At 42.8% G+C, this 22,080-nt stretch overlaps 1 protein-coding gene and 1 long non-coding RNA gene across 2 annotated transcripts; both read left to right on the top strand.

Moving 5' to 3' along the window:
* The first annotated feature begins 6,670 nt into the window (after positions 1 to 6,670).
* On the top strand, positions 6,671 to 7,489 carry LOC115555318 (uncharacterized). The gene is made up of 4 exons (XR_003978861.1): positions 6,671 to 6,797; positions 7,085 to 7,112; positions 7,285 to 7,335; positions 7,452 to 7,489. It is a non-coding gene; the product is annotated as an uncharacterized LOC115555318 (long non-coding RNA).
* A 952-nt stretch (positions 7,490 to 8,441) lies between these two features.
* On the top strand, positions 8,442 to 21,818 carry LOC115555047 (meprin A subunit beta-like). Its single transcript, XM_030371720.1, has 10 exons — positions 8,442 to 8,456; positions 8,508 to 8,727; positions 9,098 to 9,316; positions 11,612 to 11,758; positions 12,383 to 12,598; positions 12,846 to 13,102; positions 13,567 to 13,771; positions 20,111 to 20,284; positions 20,832 to 21,086; positions 21,424 to 21,818. Coding segments are annotated over exons 1-10 (1,710 nt in total). The 3' UTR covers positions 21,426 to 21,818.
* Positions 21,819 to 22,080: the final 262 nt, after the last annotated feature.

Raw genomic sequence — 22,080 nt, 5'->3', positions numbered from 1 at the left:
TGCAGATCCGGGCTTGATCCCCAACTCTGACAGTCTGTGTGTGTCACAAACCCTAATTTCCTCTTTATACATTGGTAAATGTATGTATTTTTTGCGGGCAGATGCCGTGCCACTTTGCCGCCAAGCTCGACAAATACATGTACATGTGAGTCCCCAGCCGGCGAGACATGGAGGCACAACAGGGCAATGTCTTCGTTCACATCAGACGCATCGTGTGAAATGTACCTTTCTTGACATTAGGATTTGAATGGTAAACAAATTTCTGGTCCTCTGCATAATTGCAATCCTTATCACATCAGGGTAAAGTTGTTGATTTTTGGGGCGGAAGGGCTATCTAGCCCCTCTCCCGCACAGCGAATGAAAGGAGGCCCGGTTCTTAGTCAGTGCGTGTGTTTACATGCAGAGTCATTATCGGATAAAGAAACGAATAAGACTTAAACAGACTTTTAAAATGCATGTAAACACCTTTACCCGATCTGCTTCGGACCCAAATCGGTACATGAACGGACAAGCGAGATCGGATAAGAACACCTAGATAACTGGGCGCCAAGTTGTCTTTTCTCTACAGCCTTTAACTGAATAATTGCACAACGGTCAAACTCTTGACATAAAATTATCATTTAAATCCACAAACAACATGTGTAATCCGTGGCAAATAAAGTCTGGGACCAGAAGATAATTACTTTCTCTCCATTGAAACCATACATATTTTTCGATCTCATAGGTCCCATGGGCTCTACCGGAAGGGGCATGACTTCGCCACTCTATAGGATGTATATGGCCCCATATGTATGGCCCTGCGTGCAGGCCCCCGGGAGCTGTGCATACTTCCGCAATCGACCAGTGCTCAGGGGCCAAGCCTGGTATTGCAGCTGTTTAAGCGGGGACGGGTCCCTCGATTCAAGGGGCCCAGAAGTAGATATCGCCGCTCACTCCAATACAAGTGGGGAACAGGAATTTGTCTCCGCAAAAAAATTCTGGACAACAAATCAAAGGCTCATAATTATCTTTATACTATGTGCTAATAAAATGTAAAATGTAAGTTTTCTCTTTTCAAAATTTTCTTTTTTTTGCAGGAGACGGAGGGGTGGGCAGCTGAAAGGAGTCGTAGCGAAACAAATGTTGCTTGGGCCCGGCATCGGCGAGAGCTCCGTTAACTTCTCGTGTTCGAGATTTTTCCTTTTACTTAACATGAATGACGTTGATGGGTTTTAGGCACTGTGTTGACTTTTTATCAATTAAAGTCGCCGAGGGATGTGTAGACAGACCTCGCACTTATGATGCTACAATGCTAACAATGCTAGACAACAAGTATTGTTCTGCATCCGGCACGTCATGCACTAGTGACTAGGGCGTGGCTAGGCTCCCGTGATGCGGAATGAATGGGCGCCATTCTTTTATCCGCCGTCCTTTCTTTAATAGGTCCATGGTTAAACCTCAATGAGGCCAACTCTGCCGGGGCAGATGACGTATTGCGACGATGCACTGTACATAGGGCTGGGCGATCTGGCCTAAAAATACCTCTCTTTTTTTTCTCCAAGCAGACTGCGCTGCTTCCTGGGTGCGACCAGAATAGAGTCACGTGCTGCCGGTGTGATGCCACCATGCAGAAACTCACTGGATGGGACAGGGACGTTGTTTTTTCTTTAATGCTTGTACACAACATACATTACAATACACATAAAAATATGGCGACACATTAGTGCCATAATTCACTAATGTGATAAAAGATGCATTCGGGCGTATTATATTATTCCACACGCGTAGATATTGACTGCGAGCGTGCAAATGATCTCTGCGCGCGCAAAACAGCCTCTCGCGCGCGCATATTACCTCAGCGCGCGCAAAACCTCTCGCGAAAGATGTTTTTACGCTCTCGCTCGAATTTAATTTTGGCACTATGGGGGAGGGAACCAAAGTAGGGCAGACTTTCCTATGATTGGCCGTTTCTGAAGCGCGACATTTGATGCTTAATAACCTATTTATTAAGCCAGTTTTCCATAGTGTCAGATACAGAGATATCCTTGAATAGGACACGTGGCAGAGGACCCGAACTATCAACCAATGTATGTAAGCTAATAGATTCTCTTGGATGATGTATAATTATGATGAGTTATCATAATTGTACATCATCAAACACACTATTTTATTTATCTGTCAATGGTACAAGTTCTTTATTCTACTCTGCAAAAGTGAGCTAGTGAAAACAACCATGTCCCTTGTGCATCAAAGGGAGTCAATAGAGTAGCCTGGCAAGCTTGGTCAGCCCAGGTCGTTCAAGGCATGAGAAGAGTTTAACTGGCGTAACTGCATTGTAATTATAATTTTCTAAACTATCTGGAGAAACAGGTAAGTGATTCACTATGCAATTACTTTCAAGAATTTTATTGTTTCACTGAAAGATTACTTGAACTCAAGTATTCTGAATATACCTCCTTGAAAAAAAACCAACACATTTTATTGGCTGGACTTTACTTGCTGGAGGGTGATATTGAAAATGTCGAGGTGAGTTAGTGTTTCCTGAAATACCTTTACCTGAACAAGTGGAAGTTTCATCCTCAAAGCTGCCATCACTGCTTCACTAGAGTCCTAATATGAAGAGCCTTCTTGATTTAGCTTATACTTAATCTGTGATTCAGATGACTGTAAATTTGTGATAATGAGACCTCATATCAAAATCGACACGCTAACATCGAACGCAGCAATTCTTTGATGGTAAATCAGTAACAACCTGTGCCAGTTTTTTAGAAAACATTGTTGAATTGTAAAGCCAGTTAGGAACTAGCAGCAAACCAACATTAAATATAGGTTCTCAAAGGTATCATGACTTTTTAAATATGAACCCGTCCCATTCTTCATTCCAATAAGTTGGCCAACAGAAACTCCATCGTCGGAGACCAGTACCGTTGGCCGAAAACGATTCCTTACTATATAGAAGAAAGCGTGGGTGAGATGATGCTCTCAAATGGAACCTCAAAAGCATCAGAATATTGAAATATTGAAAGTGCATGCACCAAATGGACCGTGTGTGTGTGTGTGTGTCGGCCGATATGTGTCCTGGTACATTCCTATCCATGGGAGCTGTAGAGATGAATGCCAAAGGGGTGATTCTGAAGGCCTTTGAGCAGTACAGACTGAAGACATGCATTGACTTCACACCATGGAAAGGGGAAGATAACCACATCTCTGTGTTCAAGGGCAGCGGGTGACAACAAATCTGCACATTATGCACCTCTATCTTGCCTCAAAGTTCAATGCTGGAATGATTATGATTTAATTGAAAATGATATAGCTTGTATTCAAATGCATCACTAATCATAATGTTTGATCCACCCCAGTTATTAAAGGAGTCTAAAAAAAGGCATCCCACTTTATTGATGTTCCTATTAGAAAACTATGAATACCATGCAGAAACTCACTGGATGGGACAGGGACGTTGTTTTTTCTTTAATGCTTGTACACAACATACTAATGTGATAAAAGATGCATTCGGGCGTATTATATTATTCCACACGCGTAGATATTAACCGCGCGCGCATATTACCTCAGCGCGCGCAAAACAGGCTTTCGCGCGCGCAAATTACCTCAGCGCGCGCAAAACCTCTCGCGAAAGATGTTTTTACGCTCTCGCTCAAATTTAATTTTGGCACTATGGGGGAGGGAACCAAGGTAGGGCAGACTTTCCTATTATTGGCCGTTTCTGAAGCGCGACATTTGATTGTCAGCCCTCCTCTCATTCAATTCTGAATTGTACAGTAAATGGCTGAAACGATAGTTACGTATTGTAACCCCAGATTCTATGAGTATAGGCGCAGCCTTTTAAGTGTCGGCCTCATTGTCCTTTAAATAGCTGAAGAAAAGCTTTTTATTGGGAGCAGAACGTCCGCCGGCGCCCGACTATATCTGCGAAATGTGGACGTCGTTGAGGTACGCCGCACGCGGACGTAATTGAGGCCCACGCTGTTGGTGGACGGGGATTACAAATGTTTCAGTGCTACGGCTCACGCCTAGGGATAACCCAATAGCGATAGCCTTAAAAGGCTGCGCCTATACTCATAGAATCTAGAGTTACAATAAGTAACTATCGTTTCAGCCATTTACTGTACAATTCAGAATTGAATGAGAGGAGGGCTGTCAATCAAATATCGCGCTTCAGAAACGGCCAATCATAGGAAAGCCCGCCCTGCCTTGGTTCCCTCCCCCATAGTGCCAAAATTAAATTCGAGCGAGAGCGTAAAAACATCTTTCGCGAGAGGTTTTGCGCGCGCTGAGGTAATTTGCGCGCGAGAGGCTGTTTTGCGCGCGCTGAGGTAATTTGCGCGCGCGAGAGGCTGTTTTGCGCCCGCAGAGATCGTTTGCGCGCTCGCAGTTAATATCTACGCGTGTGGAATAATATAATACGCCCGAATGCATCTTTTATCACATTTGTGAATTATGGCACTAATGTGTCGCCATATAAAAATAGTACTACTTTGTATATTTACTTCAGTGCAAAAACTTGTGTAACGTGTCCTTTTTGATTGGTCCTGCCACGTGTCCTATTCAAGGATATCTCTATCTGACACTATGGAAAACTGGCTTAATAAATAGGTTATTAAGCATGCCATAACATAAGCAACACTAATAAAGTAACAATGAATAACTCGGCTCTGTAAACCTTTATCCAATTAAGCCATCCAAATAACAGTTCAAAGAATACATTTTATAGAACACAAGCAACTGTGGCAAGCTTCGGCTGTTGAAGAGGATCTTCAGAGAGGATTGCGTGATAGTCTCTGCTCTCTTGCTCTGGTTAGTTTGATTTGAGCCATGCTTTCCAGAATGCTAATCCTGGTCGTTGCGCTGACCTGGTCGAGTGACCGAGTGACCGAGTGAGTATATGCAGTCATTTTTGTGACATGGATTTTCTTATTAATTAAAAAATATGTTGTTGTTTTAGTTGTGTAGTTGGTACATAAGTAAATGACTGTGTTGTAATGTTGGTCAGGAAAATATACACAATGAGAGTTTATTTAAATTGCACTATTCGTATAATAAAACAATGAACCAACGAATGCCAAAATGATGACTTATCATAATTGTACAAGTTCTTTATTCTACTCTGCAAAAGTGAGCTAGTGAAAACAACCATGTCCCTTGTGCATCAAAGGGAGTCAATAGAGTAGCCTGGCAAGCTTGGTCAGCCCAGGTCGTTCAAGGCATGAGAAGAGTTTAACTGGCGTAACTGCATTGTAATTATAATTTTCTAAACTATCTGGAGAAACAGGTAAGTGATTCACTATGCAATTACTTTCAAGAGTTTTATTGTTTCACTGAAAGATTACTTGAACTCAAGTATTCTGAATACACCTCCTTGTTGATGTAAAAAAACCAACACATTTTATTGGCTGGACTTTACTTGCTGGAGGGTGATATTGAAAATGTCGAGGTGAGTTAGTGTTTCCTGAAATACCTTTACCTGAACAAGTGGAAGTTTCATCCTCAAAGCTGCCATCACTGCTTCACTAGAGTCCTAATATGAAGAGCCTTCTTGATTTAGCTTATACTTAATCTGTGATTCAGATGACTGTAAATTTGTGATAATGAGACCTCATATCAAAATCGACACGCTAACATCGAACGCAGCAATTCTTTGATGGTAAATCAGAAACAACCTGTGCCAGTTTTTTAGAAAACATTGTTGAATTGTAAAGCCAGTTAGGAACTAGCAGCAAACCAACATTAAATATAGGTTCTCAAAGGTATCATGACTTTTTAAATATGAACCCGTCCCATTCTTCATTCCAATAAGTTGGCCAACAGAAACTCCATCGTCGGAGACCAGTACCGTTGGCCGAAAACGATTCCTTACTATATAGAAGAAAGCGTGGGTGAGATGATGCTCTCAAATGGAACCTCAAAAGCATCAGAATATTGAAATATTGAAAGTGCATACACCAAATGGACCGTGTGTGTGTGTGTGTGTGTGTGTGTGTGTGTGTGTGTGTGTGTGTGTGTGTGTGTGTGTGTGTGTGTGTGTGTGTGTGTGTGTGTGTGTGTGTGTGTGTGTGTGTGTGTGTATGTGTGTGTGTGTATGTGTGTGTGTGTGGGCCGATATGTGTCCTGGTACATCCTATCCATGCGAGCTGTAGAGATGAATGCCAAAGGGGTGATTCTGAAGGCCTTTGAGCAGTACAGACTGAAGACATGCATTGACTTCACACCATGGAAAGGGGAAGATAACCACATCTCTGTGTTCAAGGGCAGCGGGTGACAACAAATCTGCACATTATGCACCTCTATCTTGCCTCAAAGTTCAATACTGGAATGATTATGATTTAATTGAAAATGATATAGCTTGTATTCAAATGCATCACTATATATTTTAATAACATACTAATCCACAACGAAAAAAAGTCAAACTTAGTCGCCTTACATTGTGCCTCAGCATCATTTTCGGATAATTATTAGTAATAATTACATCATAATCAATAGCCAAGACCCCAAATGTATGAACAAGTGCAATGACATGATGAAACATAGTTCTGACGAGGACATTGAGGACATTGACCGCTTGAAGAAACGTTTCCTCTCTGTCTGTGGGGAACCGCCTGGAGGGGAAGCAGAGGCTGTCCATTGGTAGTAATTGCGACCTCCTGGGCACCTTAGAGCAGGAGTTCCTGCACCTGCTGAGCTTCTGGCACAAGCAGTCACTCAGAGGATAGAGTCATAGTGTTTGCTCTCTCGCTCTGGCTAGTTTGATTTGAGCCATGCTTTCCGGAAGTCTAATCCTGGTGGTTGCACTGACCTGGTACCGAGTGAGTATATGCATTCATTTTTGTGACATGGATTTTCTTATTAATTAAAAATGATGTTGTTTTAGTTGTGTAGTTGGTAATGTCGGGTAGGAAAATGTACACAATGAGAGTGTAATTTAAATTGCACTATTCGTATTATAAAAAAATGAACCAACTAATGCCAAAATTATAAGTTATCATAATTATGCATCAACAAACATACTATTTTATTTATAAGTCATGAAGTCGTGCAAGGCGTGAGAAGAGTGTAAGTGGCATAACTGCATTGTAATTATAATTTTCTATAGACGGTGGCCAAACTATCTGGAGAAACAGGTAAGTAATTCACTATGCAATTACTTTCAAGAGTTTTATTGTTTCACTGAAAGATTACTTGAACTCAAGTAATTATTTCTATGAGTGAATACGTGTTTCTAAAAGTCTCTCGAATTGCTCTGCTATATCTAATTGTGAATTTAAGTAAACATACATCTATTCTATTCCGTAGAAATTGATGTGGATGAGGGCCAGGACTGGGATATCTTTGATGTCAATAAGGGTTTGTATATTTCTCTTGGTTTCTATGCTCTGTATATATCATTATTCATTATTATATCATTATTCTGAATATACCTCCTCGTGGATGTAAAAAAAACCAACACATTTTTATGGCAGGACTTGACTTGCTGGAGGGTGATATTGAAAGTGTCGAGGTGAGTTTGTGTTTCCTGAGACACCTTTACCTGAACAAGTGGAAGTTTCATCCTCCAAGCTGCCGTCACTGCTTCACTAGAGTCATAATATGAAGAGCCTTCTTGATTGTGTCCATGCTTAATCTGTGATTCAGATGATTGTAAATTTGTGCTAATGAGACCTCATATCAAAATCCACACGTCATCATTTAACGCAGTAAATTTTGATGGTAAATCTGAAACAACCCGTGCCAGTTTTTTAGAAAACATTGTTGAATTTCAGAGTTAGGAACTAGCAGCAAACCAACATTAAATATAGGTTCTCAAAGGTATCATGGCTTTCTAAATGTTAACCCGTCCCATTCTTCATTCCAATAAGTTGGCCAACAGAAACTCCATCGTCAGAGATCAGTACCGTTGGCCGAAAACGATTCCTTACTATATAGAAGAAAGCGTGGGTGAGATGATGCTCTGAAATGGAACCTCAAAAGCATCAGAATATTGAAATATTGAAAGTGCATACACCAAATGGACCCAATTTGTGTGTGTGTGTGTGTGTGTGTGTGTGTGTGTGTGTGTGTGTGTGTGTGTGTGTGTGTGTGTGTGTGTGTGTGTGTGTGTGTGTGTGTGTGTGTGTGTGTGTGTGTGTGTGTGTGAACTACATCTCTGTGTTCAAGGGCAGCGGGTGACAACAAATCTGCACAATATGCACCTCTATCTTGCTCTATACGTTCATATCCATGACATGCTTGAGGCTGGGCTAAAAGTTCAAAACTGGAATGATAATTATTTAATTGAATATTATATATTCTATATTCAAACACATCAATGTATCTGTTAATAACTTAATAATCCTTACATACTTAAAAATCCAATTTAGGTGCATTACATAATGCTTCATTATCGTTTTAAGATAATTATTAATAATAATTACATCATAGCATTTCATCATAAACAATAGCCAAGACCACGAATGAATAATGAACAGGTGAAATGACATGAAACATAGTTCTGACGAGGACATTGAGGACATTGACAGCGTGAAGAAACTTTCCCTCTCTGTCTGTGGTCTGTGGACAGTTGCTCCTCCTCCATTGGGAACCGCCGCGTGAGGAAGCAGAGGCTGTCCATCGGCAGGTACTGCGACCGCCTGGCCACCGTGGAGCACGAGTTCCTGCACGCGCTGGGCTTCTTGCACGAGCAGTCCCGGGCGGACCGCGACGACTATGTCAACATCATGCTGGATCAGATTGAGCCAGGTATGGTGTCGTTGTCAGTGGTGAAGAGCGCCAATGTTTCTCTCTTACAAACTAATTCTCTAACAACCTGACCCATACATTATATAGTCAGCATTTACACAGAGTATTTATATAGGCCTATTCAATGTATTTTTGCATTACAATGCAAAATAGGTGTATTCGTTGTAATACCTGGTGGTGATAGGTTTGACTGTATTCAGGTATTATGTATGATGGGTGTATGAGGTTTGAGTTGTAAAGAAAATAGTTTTTTTTTTGCCGCCCCTCTACATTTGCAGGGCACATCCCCCCTTGGAGCAAATCAAGACATGTTCTGTTGTTTTCTATCTTCTCCATCCCCAACATGCAAACTCTATGTGTTGAAACACAGACAGGGCTCGCAACTTCAGAAAGTACGACGACAAGGTGTCCAGCTCCCTAGGCGTGCCCTATGACTACGGCTCGGTGATGCACTACGGCAAGAGAGCGTTCAGCATCGCCTCGAAGCCGACCATCGTCACCAAGATCCCAGAGTTCATGGACGTGATCGGCCAACGGATAGAGATCAGCGGCAGCGACCTCCTCAAGCTGAACCGCCTCTACAACTGCAGTGGGTTAAGTTATACCCCTAGACCCCTATGTACAGAGGCGTCATCAGAGCACAAACACAGGTGTCGCTCATCTTGAAGCTATGGGTCTGCTGGTTTTATACCAGGGCAAGGGTGGTAGACTGGGCTAGTGGAGATAATGGCCCAATCCCAATGTCCAGACTCACGGACTTTGTTGCGCGTTCTCGCGAAATTATTAAGGCTTTTAGGCTGTCTAAATGTCGAATTCCAAAGGGCGTGAGGGTTTGTGTCCACACTTATCGACCCTTTACGTGAGTTTGCATCATTTTAGAGTTCAACTCAGGAAATGACCCACAGTTCAAAGCATTGTGACGTTTACCGCGGAGACCATAGGGAAATTAGGAAATTTGGAACAAGACTGTCAATGTGCGACCAGATGGGAATTTTGCTATTTTATAGTGAGCCGGATCATTTGGATCAGCTCACCAACAAGAGCCTGCTCTTTTGGCTCCCAAACGGCTCCCCATATAACTAATTATAACTTTAATTTTTCAGCCAAATATAGCCCGTTCTGACTTATGATTAGTAGGGATGTAACGGTACACAAAAGTCACGGTTTGGTACATACATCGGTTTTTAAGTCACGGTACGGTGCGGTAGGCCTACGGTGCGGTACGGTACGCTACGGTACGGTTAGTAGTTAAGGGAGAAACTAATAAAAACTGCTTGTTTCTCAAACCGTAGATAAGCAGCAATGAAAACACGAACAAACTTTGTTATGACATTTGCATTTCTGAATTCCCAGACAGGGGTTGTTGAAATAGTGTTGGGAGTTGGCTTTGCACAGCTCGTTTTCTTTTCACAGCAACGGTGATAGTAACACCTGGATTGTGCCTTTTCAAATGCGTGTGCATGTTAAAGTGCTGTACATAGACACAGAGAGCCCTCTCCATAGCCGGAGAGCCTGTCCGAGACCCTCTCCGTAGCTTACGTGCGGATCCAATATTTTTTAACTATCCGTCGACGCCATGGACCTATTGGTCGACGCAACGGAGGCGGCAAGGGCTGTGATTGGTCCTTGCACCTTAAGGACCAATAAAACACCAAATAAGATTTGAAAAGCTTTGGATGTTTATTTACAACACTGCTTACATGGTTTGTAGTCAACATATAAGATAGATCGGGCGGCGAATTGGATTGCGTAGGCCTATCCAAAATCCCGACGGAGAACTGCTGAGCGGATTACGGAGTCGGAGTAGGCCTAGTATACTTTGGCTAAACGGTCCGGGTGGAACTCCGACTTCAAGTTTCAAATTCTGCATCGCAAAAAAAGCCTTTACATTCGCCATATTATCGCTATGTACGCCACACTTACGAACCGCGGTACACCTCTGTAACCGCACGAAAGTGCCTGTACAGTGAAGGTTCGGTACAAATACGTGTATCGTTACACCCCTAATGATTAGTATGTGTGGGACAATAATCATCTAAATTATTCAATACATCCTTAATACTGAAGTATTCCAAAGTATAAATTGTATTTTCTAATATCAATAAATTGATGTAGCCGATTGTTTTCATTGCATTTACAAAAAAACTAAAGAAAACTAAAAATGAGAAGTCCTAAACCGGCAGGTGTCAGCATCTTTGTCATTAAACGTTGCCAAGGTAACATGTGCTCTCGTGAAGTGCTGTCCCAATCCTATATATACCTATCTGAGCCCATGCGGCCTCACACACTTGCTCACTTAGCACCTCAGATCAATTAAGTCCACGTAACTGAGTACAAATTTCTTCAAACATTTAAATTATATTATATATATGATGTGGCTATATTCTGTAATTATTTCATATTTTTTTATAAATGTATTTTTTTTTCTTATAACCGAATGCAGTACTATACCAAATGATACTCATAACTGCTATCTTCACGTAATGTGTAATCCATTACAATAAATGAATTCCCCTGTGTGATGTTTTGCATTATAAATGCTGAACCCAGCGGATTTAAATTGGTCAAAGTCCAAACAGCGTTTACATCTTTTAACTTTGAAACATTTGATAAAATGTTGTTCTAGCTTTTTATTATTGTATTATTTTATTATATTCATGTTTAATTTTTTTATACCTCACGGATAAATACACATTCCTAGGCAATTAGGCAAAGGTAAGTTCATAACAAATGTATGCTTGATGACGATGGCCTTCACTCTGATTCAGATAAAAAGCGTTCCTTTTTTTTTCTAGAGACAGACTGTCTTTTTAGCATGTGGCACTCATTTTTCTTTTTAGCAGAACAGCATCCGCCAAACCAATCACACGAATCCCTTCCACAGCCACCTCTTCCACCTTTGTGGAGAGCTGCGACTTTGAGGAGCTGAACATCTGTGGGATGATCCAGGGTCCGAACAACAAGTGGGAACAGCGTATGGCTGTGAGTGCAGGACCTCAAACAGACTTCACCTCAATGGGACAATGCAAAGGTAGCGATAACTTGTATACCTATAGGCTACTTGTTATTCATAACTATGTCATTCATTTTATTATTTTGGTTTTACTTTCTGATATACACTGCATTCAATATTGGAATAAAATATGTTTTATTTACTTATTTCGATATATTTAAGCTATTAACAATTCTGGAATGCACAATATATTTTGTTTTGTATTTGTTAGCTATACAACCACCTGGTTCTATAAAATACAGTAGATCCCGATCACAGCTCATCACCTTATCTGGCCATAAAGGTATTGGGTCATAGGCCTCAGTGTTTTTGTTTTGAAAGTTGATAAAAACCAACCCAAAGGCAGAACAAAGTACAGGATAATCCCCAATAACCCACAGCTAAAAGTTTGCAGTTGCAAATACTTCCTCTGAAGTAGGGCAGGTCAGTTTACAATAATGTCAGGCCTGTACAATAAGTCAAATACTACGATTGAATTTTACTTTATTGTGATATTTTTTTTTTAAACAAACGTTTTACATATTGCAACTGAATGAGTTGAACATTTGAATGGAAATAGATTTGGGGAGAAATACTGTAAACTACATAAAGTATTGTGGCTTAATACACTTAATGTGCAGTAATGGACACTGTTGCCAACAGGAAAGGGCTACTTCATGCATTTCAGCACTGCATGTGGGTGCGCTGGGGACAGTGGGTTTCTTGAGAGCCGGTTCTTGTATCCTAAACATGGGGTCCAGTGCCTGCAGTTCTTCCTCTACAGCAGCGGGGGAGCTAACGATTCCCTCAAGATGTGGGTGCGGGAGTATGACGAACTCTACCCTCAAGGTCGAATGACGCTTTTTGAGACCATAACAGGTGTGTTCAAATCCACACTAAGCTCACTGTTAAAATCAACACTAAGATGAGCGTCTTTCAGATGAGACGTTAAACCAAGGTCCTGACTCCCTGTTGCTCACTGGTGTCCTGGCCCAATTTCCAATCTGGGTTCTTGTGTCATCATGGCCCCAAAGCCATCTGTGTGTTATTTGTGAATAGAACAAAGAAATCTCTTTGATTATTGCGCATGTTGACCATGTCCGTTTATCTCTCAAATACGCCAAAGGTTCAAGCGGATCATGGGAGCTGCATCACGTGACTCTAAACATCACCAAAAAGTCCAGAGTGGTGTTCGAGGGGGTGAAGAGAAACGCCTCTGCCACGTTGGGGGGTCTCTCGCTCGATGACGTTAACATCTGGTCCGGCCAATGCCCCCAGCATGTGTGGAAAATACGCAACATCACCAGTCTCCTGGCAACCACGCCAGCAGGCACCAGGATGTACAGTCCCTCTTTCCTGTCACCGACTGGCTATTCTTTCCAGGTGAGTCCTAACCAACACCTTGCTCTTGAATTCCACTCCCCAGTGAATGAATCGCACACTGATGTTCATATTCAGGCTTTGAGTGCCTCTATTCATAGACCATGGATAGAAAGAAGTATGCCTCAACTGCTTTCTTGTTAAACGCCTCAGTCACTAGTACAATATTAATCATGACGCTGAATTATAACAATTACAAAAATTTATTCATAATGTTTGGGCAGTGTGGATACATGAGATAAAATAAATGGCAAATACACAATTAACAAAACCCTTTAATGGCCATAGGTTGTCAATCTACTTATAAGCATATGAATTCATGAGAATATCCACGTAAACAACCAGGCGTTAAAGTTCCACTGTTTCAGTCATGAATGCGGTCGTCACAGATACCAGAGTTATTAGGGCAAAAATTCTCCCATAATGCACAGTGGTAGTTTCATCCTGCGTGTTGCCCTGCTGTGCAGGTAGGTTTGTACCTCAATGGACGCAGCACCCGTCCTGACACCATGGCGCTCTTCCTGTTCTTGACCTCCGGCCCAAACGACGACAGCCTAAAGTGGCCTTGTCCCTGGCACCAGGCCACCATGTCTATGATGGACCAGCAGTCGGACGTCAGGACCCGGATGAACATGCAGCGCATGGTCACCACTGATCCAAACAAGATGGACGGTAAGCCCGTCGGCCACGCCCAGGGAGGCCGCTGTTGGAACAAGTCAACACTGTTTGCAGTGCTTTGTGGAAAACGTTCGTGTCACTGATCCTAACCTGATGCATCAAAGTTCAGGGACAGATCCATAAAATGTTCTATTGCTATTAGGTTATGTCAAATGTAGTGGTGGGCATAGATATTTTTTTTAATCTAGATTAATTTGCCATTTTAATCTAGATTAAAACGGCAAAAAATCTGTTTGTTTACCTTGACAGCGGTCAATTATACTGGGCAATGGTGATTTATCAAATATAATTCACCGCCGGAAGTTGGGAAGGCCCATGCAAGTGAATGGAGCAGTCTACAGCATTGAGAAGAGCCGTGTAATAATCCATAATAATGTAAGGTTTAGAAGTTAAATATTTGAAAGTTGTAGAATAAATTAATGTAATTTATATTGGAGTTAATTTGCTAGAAATGTACTTAAAACTTTTAGTCAGTTAATCATTTACATATTTATGTTACACAATTAATACATATTTACATGTTTACATATTTAACACAGTCAGGATATTCTGTTGAATCTGCCTCTCTGATTCCCTCACGTTTACCTCAGTCTAAGGGTGCACTCACACTAGGCCATCTGGCCGTGGCCGTTGGCCGTTTTCACACCTAACCGTGCTCAAATGGCCCCATTGTTCTCTGGCCTGCACTTGGCCGTCGCAACTGTGGCCTGGCCACGGTAGGCTCTTGTACATACGTCATCACGTCGTAAGTAACACGTCATCACCAAGCGTCCGCTGCATGGACCATAATAAAGTCTGCCGCCAGTCAGAGTTTTAACAAAAATGGACAACAACACAGAGAACTAAGTTCGCACTTTGCTGAGTCTGTTGCTTATTGGATACATGTTTACCGTTTAATGGGAAAGAAGCCTCGTCGCCGTGTCGGCTCATTAGCATCTGTACCGTAGCGCGTTGACGCAGCCGTTAACGCCGATAACGGCCCACCACTAGTCAAATGACATTACTTTGTTTGTGTGCTTGTGCGTCTGACTGTTGTCCCATTCCAGTTAAGTTCCGCGTGGTATCTATGCCTTTCATCCCATTGCGGTTGTTCAGTTTCCCTTAGGTTCAATCATTTAGCAGACTCTAAACAATCAAGGCAAATATTTAAATTTGAGCACAAAATCAAGTGTCTGCACATGCAAGCATATGCATGCAACAACTGGAGAGAGTAGAGTGTGCAGAGTAGATAACGGTATTGTTACGTATTTTAAGAATCTAAGCTACCCACACATAGACCCAATAATGCAGGACCAAACATATAAGCTGCGTTACCCTCACATAGCCACAAGGGGAGCATGATGTTATTGAAGGCTGCTCCCTCTTCACCTTTAATTAAGTGAAGAAGCCGAAGCCATAACGTCACCCCGGCCACGCCCACTAGGCAACGCCCACTGCATAGGCCACACCCACTTGACGTCCTGTACGGAGGACGTCGAGTGAACAGGCCAGAGATCAATAGGTAGACGGCGCAGCAAGCCACCCGGGCCTTAGCCCGGGGGGCTTGAAGTAGATCACGGTATTTTCCTCTCACTCGCGTTAGAAACAATTCCCTCCGTATAGCTTCACTTACCATGCCGAAACATGCCGACTTTATAATAAATGAAGTGAGTTAAAGCAACCCGGGATTGGACAACTTTCTTCGAGAATATGCAACAATTTGGTGACCCTGACGTTTGGAAGAAAGTCCCGAAAATCCCGGGGGGCGCGACGCTAAAACAACTTCAACAGGCCACACACGTCTGAGGTAAGTATAAATCATTGTTTTAAAGATTAAATCTGAAATAGGATTGGTTATAAGAACACTTAGGTGTAAGCTTGTTTTAGCCACCGTCCGATTGTGCTGCTGCAGAGGCCTAGCATAACAACACGTGTAGATCAACGGTTGCAAGGAACTGTGAAGACCCCCCCATCCCCCCATCCCTTTGTTTACCTGGGCGCTCCTGGCTGTTTGATAAGGCAATGGTAGCCTGCACAAAGGGACCCCCGGTGTGTTGTCTGTCTGTCTCTGTCTCTGTGTCTGTCTGTACCACGTGGGAGACGTAGTACCTGTGTTTTTTTGATTTATATGATGAATGTCTCGAAGTTAAGCCGAGATAAGGTAATCATAAGGTAATTGATGAATGTCTCGAAGTTAGGCCGAGACCATCTAAGGTAAATAGTGAAAGCGCCGAAGTTAAGCCGGGCCACTATAAGGTTTATTTATTACCGGCCACAAACTTCCAAACTCTTTACGGTGGGGTGAGGAAAGGTCAGGTTTTTAACGTTAATCTAGCTTAGTTGCATATTAAAACGGAGGCTTGGCCAAGGAGTTCAAATTGGATTGATTCCTCCCGGTTCATTTCAAATCTAATGTGCAATTTTGATTAGTATACAACGCAGCCGTAGAGTGTAACCACGGGGTGTTAAAGAGACAGCGCGTCTTCGTGACGTGGGTTTCCTTTGTCCAGACGTCCGCCATCTTGGGTCTTGCAGAGACCAAGAGCAGCGGGGAGCCCCCCCCCCCCCCCCCCTCTCTCTCCCTCCTCTTCCCCCCCCACCCTCTCCCTCTCTCCTTCCCCCCTCTCTCTCTCTTCTCCCCCCCCCCCCCCTCTCTCCCCTCCCCCCCCCCCCCCCCCCCCCCCCTTCCCTCTAGAAGATCCTATCGTGAAACCCCCCCACTCCCTTTGTCCCAGTCTTCACAGGTCCAGTAGTCAGACCCCCCATCCCCCTGTCCACAGGTCCAGTCGTCGGATCCCCCCCTCCCCACCCTTTGTCCCTGCAAACATTCTCTTCCCCTACCCTTCCTTATTCATATTGCTTAAAGAAGATCGGGAACGGTGGGATGGGGGCTTCGATTTAACTAACAATAGAGAGGCCTCCCACCCTCACACCTAGCCATGTGTTGGAACCAGGATGTAAATTTAGCCTTTGCAACCTGTGTTTGTGTGCATTGATCTTAATATTCTCTCTCTCTCTCTTCAGGAAATAGCAGTATATGCAGTAACGAATGCCTAACACTCAGACATTATGTTTTTCAAGGTTGCTGGGCCCTTCTGTCTGTTTTCATGCGTTTTGTGTATCAAAACAGGAGTGCAATAGACACGGGTTGTGTCATGCACAATGATATTAGAGAACCAGGATGGTTCAAATAGACACAGGGTTCAACTGCTAAAATAATATGTTTAATTAATAAATGATGCACATTGTTTTAACCGGTGCACAAGGCGGGAGTTAGCTCAACTGTTGTAGTTCAATTACAATAACATTTGTTTCAACCGATAACTTCTGAATTTTTCTTTTAGGTTCAGTTTTTGTTTTGTTTATAGAATATCACCATATATTTAATACCAAGATGTGCATAATTGTTGTAAGTTTGGATGACTCTTTATTCTACCTAGTTTAGACGGTTTTGATTGACCTAGCTCAAGATTCACCAGGTGTCAGACGTAGGATTGTGACACTTCCTGGGAGCCCCCGAGCCACACGTCGACTGCACCAGGTGTCAAGACGTAGGATTGTTGCACTCCGAGCCTCCGAGCCACGCGTTAATCGACTAATCGTTCCTGCAGAGTTCTGAGGTGGTAACGGTGGAGCTCAATGGGAGGCTCCGGGAGAGTACAATCGCGGGCTCACACGGGGAGTGGTGGCGGTGGGGCTCATGGGGAGGCCCCGGGAGAGTTGTCATTCGCGGGCTCACACGGGGAGAAATCGGGTGGGTCAGTAAGTCAGAAGGTTGAATTAATGTATCGATTTGATGTTGACCAACAAAAAACTAGATAATTATAATAATAAATACTGTTCATGTAATGGTATAGTTAGGTCTGGGACCTGCGTAGCTAAAAAAACTGTTTTGGAAATAGTAATGAACGTGTCCGGGACATGTGTAGCTATAAAATAAGTAAAGATAAAACTGAGTTTTACTTTACTTCACTTTGCTAAGACATATTCACGTTTGATGTGGTATGCAGAAAGTGGCGCAATAGGATATTGTGCAGAGAATAAGGCGTATTCACGTTTGATGTGGTATGCGATGTACATAGGAGTGAATCAAAGTGTGGACAACATCAAATGCGAGCAATAGGTAGAATAAATGAAGATTAGGTCATCCAATATGCATAGTTAGTGTAGGACAATCGGGTAGTATGATGAAGGTAACTGTTATTATGAAATACGGTTAACACAGAAGTGATATTGAACATGCACATTTTAACATTGTTAATTCCCTTTTACATCTTTTTGGTTATAGCAACTTGGTTGAACTACGGTGTTGTTATCTTTGGTTGTCATTCAATGCACATGGCTGAAGCAATGCGCAAGGAGGGATGTAGTGTGAAATTAAACCAAAGTAGATACTGTAAAACAATTAAAATTAGAATTCATGGAAATATGTTTTTGAACAACTAACTGCTGTACATGAGTTTGTATTTCTGCAATAGAAGCAAAAAGTTCCAGAACCAGATGCAGACACACCCGGAGCCTACAAACTACCACCGCCGAGCAAGGACTAACAGTCACATGAGGAGATCAAATAACAGCAGGATTTGAATCGCACCGGATGGGTTGGTGGCCAGGGCACTGGTATGATTACAATCCCTCAGGTTAGAATTGGCAGAGAACTCCGGCATTAATGACCCTTTCACAGGATGGATGGAGATTATGTCTGGGAGGTGGAAAGGCAGAATCCAGTAAGTGCCCGTCGCGGGAATAAATGCAGAGACCGTGTTAATTGTCACCGGCTGCCGTTGTATTCCCTGCGCACGAGGGCTACTGCATCTGCTGATCACCACAGCAGTGGGCGCTACAGAAGTGCCAAGTGCCATTCAGGCTTACATTACCTGAGGGGCCCGACCCTATCCAGCTGCAATATGTAGAATAGTCAACACCTATACTATTCTAGTAGAATCGACTGTATTTAAGATAATCAATATCCCGGATTTACTTGAATAACACATTTTAAAACAACCATACCAGACTATGTTTATTATTTGGTAGTATTGCTTGGTTGCGAGTGCAACCCGTTATTTCTGAATCGCTGCATTGATAATGGTACTGTTGATCTTTGAGACGGTTGTTTACAGGCCACCTGTTGCTGACACGACGACGACGGAGAACCTGTTTGGAGGCTCCCATGATGTAGGAGTAACCTCTCTGAGTTGAGCCCTTGACAAGGAGGGACGAGTCTTGGGTTCATGAACTACAGGCCCGACGGCGACAGAATCCATGCCCAAACCACCCACATGTAACAGCGAACCAATGCACGAAGATCACCTGAACCACCCGAATCCATGCTAGGCTATCAATAATCTTGAATTTTTTAAAATTGTATTATGACTACCAATTTTTACTTTACTTTTGCACATGATGAAAATTGTATGACCTTGTAGCACATGACCAAAAAGTATTAGCTCAGGATTTCTATGGATAGTTTTGTTTGTGTGCTGTTTGGCCATGTGATTGTATGTTAACAAGATTTGTGTTCATTGTTGTATTGTTAAATATGACCTGTATTTCCAATAAGACCCACAACGTGAATGCCGTCTCAGTATTATGGGGACGCGTAGTGGTTTTTCCCCTCTCTTCAAGAGGTCTTTCCGCGACGGTTGATGGTGTTGATAATTGATCCTACTTTGACTATGTTTTCGGTATGGTAAATGGTGTTTATGATTTAAAATATTATTGTATGGTCATCTAAGATGACCAAGGAGGGACTGTTACGTATTTTAAGAATCTAAGCTACCCACACATAGACCCAATAATGCAGGACCAAACATATAAGCTGCGTTACCCTCACATAGCCACAAGGGGAGCATGATGTTATTGAAGGCTGCTCCCTCTTCACCTTTAATTAAGTGAAGAAGCCGAAGCCATAACGTCACCCCGGCCACGCCCACTAGGCAACGCCCACTGCATAGGCCACACCCACTTGACGTCCTGTACGGAGGACGTCGAGTGAACAGGCCAGAGATCAATAGGTAGACGGCGCAGCAAGCCACCCGGGCCTTAGCCCGGGGGGCTTGAAGTAGATCACGGTATTTTCCTCTCACTCGCGTTAGAAACAATTCCCTCCGTATAGCTTCACTTACCATGCCGAAACATGCCGACTTTATAATAAATGAAGTGAGTTAAAGCAACCCGGGATTGGACAACTTTCTTCGAGAATATGCAACAGTATCTACATTGACCCAGAAGCAATAAAAAATGTCCTAAAAACAACCAATCATTAGGGCTCTGGGAAGGCAGCAGTCCTGTATTGAGCAGAAGAGAATATAGGAGAGTGAAAGGAAGTAAGGTCTCCTTTCCTTCCTCTGACAGGTCTCGAGTTCTTCTGGGACCGGCCCAGTAAGGTGGGGTCCCTGGTGAGCGGCCCTGATGGGAGCTACTACCGTGGCCCTGGCACTGGGACGAGCAGCTTCCTCACCCACAGCCGACTGCACAGCAGGAAGTACATTAAAGGAGACGACGCCTACTTCCTCCTGAGTCTGCAAGGTGGGGGACATTACTGTTGAATGTGATATTGAAGGATTCTATGAGGATTGGGCTATTTCTTAATTCAGTGTATGCTGTTTATGCTGCAGGTAAGATTTAAGAGCAAGAATTTGATTGTAATTTGTTAGAAAAGGGAAAGCAATCCGTCTGCTATTAAGGAGTGAAATGCTCTGTGAGAATATCAGTTTTCGATTGGTTGAAGTTTACTATTATACATGTATTTTTAAAGGGGCCAATATTACCAAATGTTCATTTGAAACCCTTTAGACACTTTTCCTTTGAATGTTGGGGCCTGACAGCATATTGAAACTTGTCTTCCCACCATGAATAATGTATTGATTCTGGCAGAGTTCGTGTTCGCTGTTAGCCAATTACTCGCTTACAGAGCAACACCTCCAGCAACATGATTGGTCGAAAAAATGTAGAAAGCAAAACGGCCCGTTAACCCAGATGTGAGCTTGTCTCTCAGACTTTAAATGTATTATCCAAGCCTAATTTGTGAGAATAAACATAACAGCACCCGTAAACCGTTGACCCTCCTTCACAGATATTTCTCAGTTGCTGCTCCCTCAGCCCCTGCCCCCCACTGCACTCCGCCGCATGGCGAGGGCCTTGGCCCCAGACGTACCCCTGGGGGCCAACAAGGGCCAAAATACCCTAGCGATGGCGCTCACGCTGACTGTGTCAGCGTCGCTGCTGTTGGTTGCCTTGGTTATCAGCATCTACATGCAGAGGAGAAAGAGGACACAGCAGACTGACACAGTGGCCATCTTAGAGGCTATGCCTGGATTTATGGAACAGTGAGTATAACCACTGAGACGTTTCAGTTATGTGAAACCACCACTAGGGAGCACTGCAAGAACACTATTTCACTTCCTTAATGCCTTGTAATTATATGTCGCTTTTTGTATTACCAATGCAAAACCAGACAGTAAAAAATATAATTAAAGGAAACATCACTTTAAATCACAAATGCAGGTAAAGAAATACAAGGGTTATTATACATTTTGACTTGTGTTTGCCAGCAGTACATTAGTGGTTAAACCATAAGTATAATCCAAATATTTAATGATTTGACCCCTCTCCCTTGGCTCTTTAATGTTGGAAGGATTAACAATGCTTTGCATCCGTCATGACAGGAAGGCCTGAAGGATTCACCACCCGTCTCTTTGATCAACCAGCCGTGGGACATCCACAAGACTGCCCACTGAATTACTATGCATGAAAGAATAAAATGTCTACAAATCACAATTAAATCCGGGTGAATAAAGCCATTGAAGCTGTGGGTTAATAATTGTACCCTATCCAACACCCACAACATGATTTTGTTAAAGCAAGACCTGAAAGATGAAAGTATAACATAATTCGTGTTGCCTTTATTCCACTAGTCGCTTACTTATTTGATATAATCTACTATATAACTATATCTATACAAAATAATCTTGTGCCACAAGATTATATTTGTGCCACGCTATTGCAATGCTGAAATCGCTCAATTTAAATGAATAAAAAAAAAATGCTTCAATAGAAACACTCCAGTCTACCGGCTCAAATAATTTATTTTCGTTAATCAAAAAATCAAACAATTACAAAATTATTATTTTTTTAGGGTCAAAGTATGACATATGTGCTAGTGTTGTGAGGCAGAAGGAGGAGGAGGAGGAGTCTGCCATCAGATGAGGAAGACCACGCCCTCAGACACCATGACCTGGTTGTCGTCCTGCATGCGGCCCAGCAGCTGCTCTACCTCCCCCTCCTGGAAGCCTTCGCCCTGGGCCGGAGTGGGGTCCTTGTTG

Source organism: Gadus morhua, chromosome 12 (assembly GCF_902167405.1).
Source record: "Gadus morhua chromosome 12, gadMor3.0, whole genome shotgun sequence".
NCBI lineage: Eukaryota > Metazoa > Chordata > Actinopteri > Gadiformes > Gadidae > Gadus > Gadus morhua.
Note: the sequence above shows the minus strand (reverse complement) of the source record. Positions and strands in the feature narration are given on the sequence as shown.

Bases quoted from the DNA above. Each gene is read 5' to 3' on its own strand.
- LOC115555047 (XM_030371720.1), top strand. The intron at 13,103-13,566 runs GTGAGTCCTAAC...CCTGCTGTGCAG, and splicing joins CGACTGGCTATTCTTTCCAG to GTAGGTTTGTACCTCAATGG. The intron at 20,285-20,831 runs GTGGGGGACATT...CCTCCTTCACAG, and splicing joins CTTCCTCCTGAGTCTGCAAG to ATATTTCTCAGTTGCTGCTC.